At 47.0% G+C, this 10292-nt stretch overlaps 1 protein-coding gene across 3 annotated transcripts in view; it reads right to left on the reverse strand.

The window, feature by feature from the left end:
• The window catches only part of MITF (melanocyte inducing transcription factor), a 228130-nt gene extending 218312 nt beyond the window's left edge, over positions 1-9818 (reverse strand). For all 3 annotated transcript variants that reach the window (XM_043885247.1, XM_043885250.1, XM_043885246.1), the window contains exon 1: positions 9572-9818. In XM_043885247.1, coding sequence (XP_043741182.1) covers positions 9572-9675 — 104 coding nt within the window. In that variant the 5' untranslated portion in view covers positions 9676-9818. The remainder of the gene's footprint in view (positions 1-9571) is intronic.
• Between the last annotated feature and the right edge of the window lie 474 nt (positions 9819-10292).

Genomic DNA, 10292 nt, shown 5'->3' on the forward strand with positions numbered 1-10292 from the left:
CTCAATAGCCCAAAATTGTCTTATAGAAAGACACGATTCTACCAGTGCCTTCCCTAAAACTTCATCTCACCACGTTTGGATTTAAAATATTTGCTCCCACGCAACCCAGGACCCTTTTCCCGTGGACACTTGATTCAAAGAACACAGCTACTGAAATCTGAATGCTTTGAAGATTTCTTTCGTAAAAGGGGGAATTAAAACATGCCATAGCCTATGGATGTCAACTCTCATGGAAGCTGGAAGTGGCGCGTGGGAGGAGAGGCTTCTTCTTTTACTTTCTGCACGAACACTGACATTTTCACATCAGTGTAGACAGGAAGCGTGTGACCCAGGGGCTGAACACAGCCCTGGGAGTCAGGAGTTCCACGCGGGTCATCTGTTTGTGGTGTGAGCGTGTCTTTGCTGAAATCGATCTCAGGCTTTACTCTTTAATCCCAGGTGACCTGGCCCTCTCCTTTGCATCAAAGATGCAGCCAAAAACTGTTCCTAAACTAAACATAAGGGAAGTATGGCCAGACCAGAATGATCTCAAGGCAACAGAAGTGAAACGAGCAAGAGGACAATTCAAGTCAGACGATCCTGGAAGAAAGTAAGGGCAATAAAAAATAACAAGACCCATCTCCACATTTAGTCCAGGGGTAGATTTGCAAAGACAAGCATAAATCTCTGACTCCCTGGACATTAGGAAAACATTTAAGACTAAGTTATAGATACTTATTTATGGTGAAGACTAATGCCTGCATGTCTTTCTCCACTGTTCATATATTACCTTAAAATTACCTCGAACCAGTCCTATATGTCTTCCTAAGCACCTGTAAGGACAAGCCTATGGTTAGCTCTTTTCACGTATTACCTTTCATCTTCATAGCGGCCTTGCAAGGTAGTTATCACTCCATCTTACAGAGGACGGAACTCAGACTCAGGTTGGCGAGCTTGTCCAAAGTCACACAGCTAGCGAATGGCAGCACCAAGATCTGCACTTTTAACTCAGACATTTGGTGCCTCAAAAATCACTTCCTCTATGAGGTCATTTCTAAAGACCCATCCAATAAAGCACCTTCTTTCCCAGGCACTCTCTATCAATAATATTCTATTTCGTTTTCCTAGCATGAAAATTTGTCTTCTTCATCTATTTGCTTCATTATCAGCTATACCCCCCACCTCCAAGATGAGAGCACCATGCTAGCAGGGACCTAGTCTGTCTGATTCTACTTTTGATTCCCTACACCAGCTAAGAGCTGTCACACGATAAACAATAAATACGTGTTGTAAGGAAGGAGAGAAATGAGGTAGGTACAGAAAAGAAAAAACAAACAAATCCACGTCCCTCTGACCCCAAAGTTATACTGCCTTTGCTGAAAGTGACTGAGTGACATTTTAGAAATGACCTGGGGAGGACAACAAGGGCTCATGACTTTGGGGTATCATTTATTTCCTGGTGGGTCTTTCTCTCACCATTGCCTCCACTTCCTGAAGCACTGCATTCCTCTGGAGCCTGCCCTGGTTCAACCTCTGTGCAAACACTCCAAAGGTGTATGTCTTTAACCTTCACAGCATGCATCAAAGGCCACAGGAAGGAAGACGAAGCAAAGAAAGGTAGCCATGTTTAAGACCAGACCTAGAGACACAAGGAGCCTGGTCCTCCTCCCCAGTCCTTAGGAATAGAAATAGGATGTGGGTGTTTCAACAGAGATCCCAGATCTGCCCGCTGCTCCTCTCGCCCTCAGCTGGCTCAGGAAAGATGCAGCCTTCATGGCTTGCTGTAATTCCTTGCCCTCAAGTACACAGTGTTCACCAGACTCACAAAAACCTCCTTATAAACTCCACATTTGTCTTTATAATATGAAAAGCTTGGGGCAACCTCACTGACTATCTCTGACCCGCCTCCCTGACTGTTTTCTCCAAATAATGCATATTTGGAGATGAGTCAAACATATTTTTATAATTTACTCTGATGAGACAGACCTAACAGCAAAGTACATTTTATACTTAAAACACATACACAAAACAAATGAAACTCTTGCTTACCGTCCTTGAAAAATGACAAAAAAAAAAATTTAGCCAAAATTTTCTATTATTTATCCTAATACTGCCAGTTCTGAAACAAAGCAGTTGGAAGGGGAAATTTAGTAACTTTGATTTGTCCCAAGATACATTTTTTTACACTGAGGTCCTATTCCTGACAGTAAGCACATGTGACCTGTTCTAAAAAAAGGATATTTTCCACTTCTTGCACAACTGGAGCAGATATAAACATCAGCCTGTGCAAACGGCACTGCAGAACTCAAAGGGAATTAAACACACACACACATACACACACTTAAATAATTCTATAAATAGCAGTACTCGGGAAAAGGAAATCTCCAATAACACACAAAACCAACACTTAGAATCCCACTTTAATCAAGTTTTCCATCTAATCATACCACACAAGCAATTTGCATAATAAGATCTGAACATTTGCCAGGTTAATGTATTTCAATCTTGTCTATTTTGCTTCAGATACATAATTCTGCACTTGCGTTAGTGTTGTGATGAGGAGGGGGGAAATTGCAATCATGGTAAAATAGGAGAGAAGGAATTGATATTACTAGCATCTGCTAGGCACGCTACAAAGCACATTTACACATGTTATCTCAATTTTAAAACTTCCACCAACCCTAAGAGGACACTTCTATAGATTCCACTTCACAGGTAAAGCAACTGAGAGTCCAGGAGGCTGAGTCGAGCTGTGAACACAGACACACCAATTAAGTGGCAGAGTCACGGGCACTGTGCTTAATTAAGCATGGCTACTTCTGAACCTGTCTATGTGCATCCAGTCTCTGCCACCCCAGGTGCCCACAGAGCATGAGGAAAAGCTGGGACTCTGGTTAGAAGTATAAAGGCAGGAATGTATCTGGGGGAGCAGTGGTTAAGACCCCATGCTTCCAATGCAGAGGGTGCAAGTTTAATCCCTGATCGGGGAGCTAAGATGGAAGCAATATTATAACAAATTCAATTGAGACTTTAAAAATGGTTCATAAAAAAAAAAAAGATTATGCCTTCCAAGGCATGTAACATTTTATTTAATGTTATAAAGAACTATGCTTTGACTATTGCTTGACATTCAATGCCAAAATCAAATACCCTTATTTACTGACAAAACTCCACCCCAGTTTCCCTTCCTCTATTACGTTCCCATGGCTCAAGCCCCTGGTTATCACACTCCGTCCTGTATGCTTGGCTGGATCTGTGTGTTCCCTTCCCTCCCGCTACACAGGCGAGTTTTGGAGAAGGCACAGCACAGTCAGGCCCGGTGCCTTTCACAGGGCAGCCCAGACTAGCGCACTGGAGCCCAGGACCAGAGCCAGAAACAGGCCCATCTAATCGTGATGCCTTAGCTTCCTTCTTTGTAAAGTGACAACAGTAAAAAAAAAAAGAACCCAAGGTTGAAGTGAGACTTAACTGAGTTAACAGAAGTAAAATACCAGAATCATTCCTGGCATGTAGTAAGCACTGCATGTTACTTGTTTTTAAAATTATAATCCACAACATTATTGTTCTTATGTATTATTATCATCTCAAGCAGGGTGTGCAAGTTAACACATGTAAAACCACTCAGGACGGGGCTGGCATACAGTGTGACCTCAGTAAATGTTAATGGTATTCATTGGAATGAATTTGCAGGTATTCAATAGATATGTGTAGAATATGAATTTGTATGTATGCGACGATGCCACAGATGTTTTGTTTTTGTTTTTTTAAACCAGCATAAAGAAACTGTTAAGGACTGCATCAAAGTTATAAAACACAAAAGATTTATCTGCAGCACCTCATTAGGGGGGAAAGCAAAAAGATTTTACTAAACTTGGGATAATTTTATTGCATAACAACGCTGGCCTTAGAGAAGAAAGCCAGAGTCAACCAAATGCAAACACATTCTGGAAGGTCAGGACTCACTGCTAAGTAATAGAGAAATAACAAGAACATCTGCTAACATTTACTGAGCACTAAATATGGGCCCAGCATCATGCTAATACTTTTCCATAGTCAATGTCACAATTAATGTCCTTAAGACCCTTAGGAGGCAGGCCCCTCAGTTGCCAGATGAAGAAACTGAGGTTAGAGGTCACCCAGCCTCCCCAAGGTCACTCAGCTTGTTAGGGACAGACAGAAATGACAGAACAATCCTCTTAAATCTCCATGTAAAGTAACTCTCTGCAGATTAGATAGAAAGAAAAATCAAGAAAACATTCTGAAAACAATAAAAGATGGACAGTTCAGCCTTGCCAAGAATGAACAATCATTCATCTCATTTTATAAATGAAAGGGTATTTTTAATAGGAAGATCTGGGTGCATGCAAGGTCACTTCAGTCGTGTCCGACTCTTTGTGACCCTATGAACTGTAGCCCCCCAGGCTCCTCTGTCCATGGGCTTCTCCAGGGAAGAATACCAGAGTGGATTGCTATGCCCTCCTCCAGGGGATCTTCCTGACCCTGGGATTGAATCTCTTATGTCTCCTGCCTTGGCAGGCAAGTTCTTTACTAATAGTGCCACTTGGGAAACCAAGGAAAAATCTCAGAATAAATCCAAGAAATGGTGGTGGCTTTACATGGAAATCCATGCATGTGAGCGTGAGTTTGACACAACCATCTTTTCTTTCTCATCTAAATACAAATCTGCAACAATTTCACACACCTCTCTCTGAATCAGCATCTGGGAACCATTGCTCTATCTCATCCTGCCAATATAAACCTAATACTCACTTTCATTCCCATTTCTAATTTGTGGGAAGTTAAAGCACCATTATCTAAACCATTATTAAAACTTTGAGAAGAGGAGAAACTGGAATTAGATTAAATCAATTCTAAAGTCTGTCCAGGAAAAGGGCATTAGCAGCTACAAAGCCAGAGAATTTAGCAACGAGTAAACTTTGGCCACCTCATGCGAAGAGTTGACTCACTGGAAAAGACCCTGATGCTGGGAGGGATTGGGGGCAGGAGGAGAAGGGGACAACAGAGGATAAGATGGCTGGATGGCATCACCGACTCGATGGACATGAGTTTGAGTAAACTCTAGGAGTTGGTGATGGACAGGGAGGCCTGGCATGCTGCGATTCATGGGGTCGCAAAGAGTCGGACACGACTGAGTGACTGAACTGAATTGAACTGAAACGAAACAAAAGAACCATGAACCTGAAAGATGCTAACATATTTTTTAAAAAATTTTTTCAGGACCTAAAGCCCTACAGAGAGTCCCTTCCCTGAGAAGGACCCATTCAATAGTTCCACATCTGACCCTGACCTGACTGTGCTCATGTGTGATATCTGGGTTCACCCTCTCATATTTGGCACCTTTCCTCTGCCACCCACCATTCGCGGCTCATTTCCAGGAGAATACACCAAGGTTTCAAAAACCTTTAGGGAGGAACCAAACTACAAACATTTCTTCAGGAGACCCCTTTCTCTTGTGTGTGTGTCTCTCTATGACACAGCTTCTCCAGTCATTGTGACCAAAGCGGGGTTCCATCACCTAAATCCACTGGCTTCACATTCCTAAAGTCTAGGAGGTCTGGGTTAGGAATGAAACTGTCTTTCCTCATCAAACACTTGCACGTCTAAGCCCAGTCCAAATGAAGAATATATAAACTCCTCTTTGGAGACAGCGTGGTGGATACCTATTTTAAAAGGAAGGCAGCCTTGAATGCAAAAACCAGAATCAAACGGCCCATCTGGAATCGAATACAAAGAGAGAAAACAACACATAGTCAAACAACAAAACACTATTGTGCCAGGCATTGTTCTAGGCCTGTTAATCTGCAACAGGGGTGAGTCTATGTCCCATGGACATTTGGTGGCATCTGGACATATTTTTGGATGTCACAACTTGAGGAGGGATGCTATGGCCTTGAGCAGGTAGAAGCCTGGGATGCTATTAAACATCCTGCAATGCCCAAGACTGCCCCCACAGCAAAGATCTATCCAGTCCAAAGAGTCAACAGCACTGACGATGAAGAAACTCTGTTCTAGGTTCTGGAGGCACCACAGTAAACCAGGAAGACCCAGAAATCCCTGTCCCCTTGGACCGTGCAATCTAGTACAGAGAAACACAGCATACCTGGAACCCATTAGAAAATGACAGACTGGGTCATAATGTAAGTACTGCAGAAAAAGCGAGCAGGGGAATGGACATTGAGAGTTTAGAGGGAGAGCCACAGCACAGAGCGTGTTCAAGGCAGGGATGACATTTAAGGGAAGACACGAAGTCGGCTGGGGAGGGAATGAACGCTACTGCTCTCCGGACAAAGACAGAAAGTGCACTTGCTGGCCCCAGCAAGTGCAGCTTACAAAGGGCCAGAGGTGGAGAGGCCTGGAGTGTTCCAGGAATGGTGCGGAGGCTGGCTGTCGCAGAGAAAGCCAGGAGAGCAGCAAGAGACACACCCACAGTCAGCGCTGACAGGGAGCCCGCCCATAAAGCGGTCTGCCTTGGACCACGTTAAGGGTCTCGAGTTTTACTGATACCAGGGAGGGTTCTGAAGCGAGAACATGATGTGATACATTTACCATGAGGTTTCTCAACCTCAGCAGTAACAATCTGGGGACAGATGATTCTTCATTGTGAGACTGTCCTCAGCACTGGAGAATGTTCAGCAGCATTTCCACTCTCTACTTACTAGAGGCCAGTAGTAACTCTCATCCACTGTAGCAACCAAAAATGTCTCCAGACATTGCTAATGACCCCTGAGTGGGGCAAGCCACCATTCAGGTTGAAAACCAGTTTTAACATAGACATTGTGGCTCCTGTGTTGAAAAACCCACTGAGAGGCAGCAAGGACAAAGGCAGAAGACTGGGTAAGAGATAATTAGACAGCGAGGCCAGGTGGCAGTCTGAACCAAAGTGGGAGCGGAGGAGTTGGTGACAAGTAGGCAGATGCTAGGGGCATCCCTGGTGGCTCAGAGGGTAAAGAATCTGGCTGTAATGCAGGAGACCCACGTTCAATCCCTGGGTTGGGAAGAGTGAAAAATTTTCACTCAATTATTAAACAATAGCTTTACAGTCTAGAGAATAAAGAAATCAATAGCCTAGTAAATTGGGCTTCCCAGGTGGTGCTAGTGGTAAAGAACCTAACTGCCCAATGCAGGAGATGTTAAGAGACCGGGGTTCAATCCCTGGGTTGGGAAGATCCCCTGGAGAAGGGAATGGCAATCCACTCCAGTATTCTTGTCTGGAGAATCCCAGGGATAGAGGAGCCTGGCAGGCTACAGTCTATGGGGTCGCAAAGAGTTGGACACAACTCAGCAATTAACAGTTTTCTTTCTCAGGAGGATTCTAGACATAACTTCAACTCCAAAAGACAATCCAGAAAATACAACTGATAGACAAGCCAGTTGCAGCCATATTCCCCTTCTGATTTCAACTTTTTCCAACCAAGATTATAAGAAGGGAGGTGCCCAGGCAAAGACTTAAGACAAAAAGCCACGAGGAGGAGGCCCTGAACATGCAGCCCTTGTAAAGTCACACAACAGATGTCGATGACAATACATCAGACAACTGTGGAGAACTGTACTATAGGGAAATTCTGCCAACCCCATATATTTATTCACAGATTTTATTTCACTGGTTTATTTCAAAGAGCATGTGTCTGCTCCACAGACAAGTTTTACAACTTTTTTAATTTAGCCTTCCTCTGTGCACCGGTTCCATCCTGCACCTGTTTCCAGCTTCAACGTGTGAAACCAGCGCTTCCCACGTCCCCGAAATTTTCCTTACACGTGCAAGCTAGCTCCTGAGGATGCTCAACCCTTGCAAGTCTTTTTTTTTTTTTTTTTTGCCAACTCTGAAAAAGAACAGGCCCCAAATCCTCCAACGTGAGTTTCATGGCATTCATCTGGGTTTTTCCAGATGGTATTTTCCTCACTCTCTCAAATTTATTTAATGTTATGTATCAGCTACCATCAAAAATGTTCCAAACAGTCCGGTTAATTCATTTCTTTCAGGACTACACACACACACACACACACACACACACTCTCCCTCCCTCATTCTGGCCATGTAAGCATTTGCTTATAGAAGCAAAAGCAGAGACTGCTCGGTAAAACACTGGTCCCTTCAGCCGAATACAGATAAAGCCCCAATGAGCATAACCAACAATACCCTTTACACACTATTACTCCACACCCCCAACCCCCAACACACACAATCTAGGCTCACACACAAAACAGCCATTATGAAGAGAAACCACCAACTAAAGGCTGGTTTTAGGCAACTAACTGCATAGGAGGTTTCCTTCCAATCTCCGTGAAGCAGCTGCCAAGAGGCTGCTTCAGCCACCCAGTCAGTCGGTGTGCTCCTGGAAGATTTTCTTCCCCAAAGTGGATTCAGAGCCTGACACAGCCCTGAAGGAAACGAACCTAACTGCACAAGTACCAGTCCCCGGTGCCCCAGCAGCTATGATCACACCCCTTCACTCCGGATTCAGTCCTTCCTTCACCACAATTTCAGGACCCTCTCCCCTTCTGCCAGCCAGGCCCCTTCGCCCAGACACTACGGACGGTGAGGGACGGGCAGGGAGGTTTGAGAAGGATGCAGAAGCACCGCTGAAGCGTCCGGTTACAGCCTAATGCTACCTCACAACTGAGGGGTGGAACCCTCACCGCCTCAACGGACCACCTCTCTTTTAGTAAACACTGGAAATGTCCTGAGTGGCCGCAGGACAAAGAGGAATGAAGACACCCAACCTGCTCCAAGGGCCAAGCGGGAGTGGACGCAGCCTAAGAAGCGGGCACCAGGGCTGGTGCGACGCCAGACCAGCAGGTGTCTTCACTCTCCTCCCGAACAGTTTTAGAAGCGCCCAGAGAATTAAAGACGCGTCGCGGCCCAACAGCGGTCACTCGCCAAATCTCCGTCTCAAAGTTTTTTGCCCCTCCAGGGAAGGCCTGCATTTGAATGGGACCCCAAAGCCCGGGAGTTCCACCTGGCCGAGGAGACACGCCCCCCCACCTCGCACCCCGCCCCTCCCGCACCGGGGAGCCGGGCCGGGAAGGTCAGGGGCGGGGCTCGGGAAACCTCACCTGGAGGCGGCCCGAGGTCGGTTTTCCCAGAGGGGCCCGACTCCTAAGCGGCCGACAACACAGGAGCGAATTACTTCCGTCTAACACCGCGCTCGACCCACCGCAAGCTCTCCCTCTCCCAAGTTCTCAGCCCGCTGGGACTTTCAGAAAAGGGGTCCACTCGAAACTCAACCCAGACCGCGTCCCGGCCCGGCGCTCCTTCTCCCCCACCTCCGTGTCGGGGCACTCCCCAGCCCCCACCCGCTCTCCGCTGCTGGTATCGCCCACCGAGGGGTCCCCTCGGCTGTCCGGCGCTGCCCGCCGCGCCCCCAAAATGCGCTCGGGCGGAGACCCTCATTGGTGCACCCGGCCGGCCGGCACGGCCCCCAACTGTGGGGGTCGGTTCGCCCTCTGGCCCGGGGCAAGGGCACGGGGTCCTTGTCCCAGAGTCCGGGCCAGCCGCTTCCCTCGCCTCAGAGTGGGAGGCAACGGGTCCTCCAGGTGCGGGCCGCGCCTCCCTCCAGCTGTCACCACTCACCTGCTCTTCAAAGGTTGACTTTTGAGTTCGTAATAGGTTTTGGGCTCTTCGTGAAACTCCTCCCCGACTTCGAAATCCGGCACGATCCCCGATTCCGACTGCATGGCTCCAGCTTCCCGTCCTCGCACTGCTCCAAAGTGAGAACCGAGCCCGGGGGCGGAGGGGAGGTGGCGAGGCCTGGGTCCCCCGAGCGGTGCGCCCCCAAGCCGTGCAGAGCTCAGCCCGCTGGCCCGCGCGCGGCCGCCCGCCCCGGCGCCCGGAGTTTACACTCGAACCGGGACGGGAGGGGCTGCTGCCCGGCGCCGTCTGGGATCTGTAGTCACAGCCGGGCCGAGTATACCCGACTTGCCAAGAGAGCCGCTCGCCAAAAAACTACAATTCCCAGAAGGCTAAGCGAGGGCAGAGGCAACGTGGTAGACACCGCTAGTCCAACTCCTGTTTGGATTCATTGTCAATGTCAGCAGCTCCTCTCCCTTCTCTCTCTCCACTAGATTCAAGGGTACAGACTTGACCATTTAATATTAATAAGAATGGACTCAGCTTTGTTCTCCTACCATCACTCCTCCTCCAAGCTCACACATTCGCGAGGGCACGCCAAGTCCTTATTAAAAAAAAAAAAAAAATAGTAAAGGGTTTTGGCACTAGAAAGTTTCAGCCTTCAAGTCTCTCTTAAATAGACTTTAAATCAGGCTACATGTATTAGAGCGCTGCTGCGACAAAT

The sequence above is a fragment of the Cervus elaphus genome, chromosome 24 (genome assembly GCF_910594005.1).
Source record: "Cervus elaphus chromosome 24, mCerEla1.1, whole genome shotgun sequence".
Taxonomy (NCBI): Eukaryota; Metazoa; Chordata; class Mammalia; order Artiodactyla; family Cervidae; genus Cervus; species Cervus elaphus.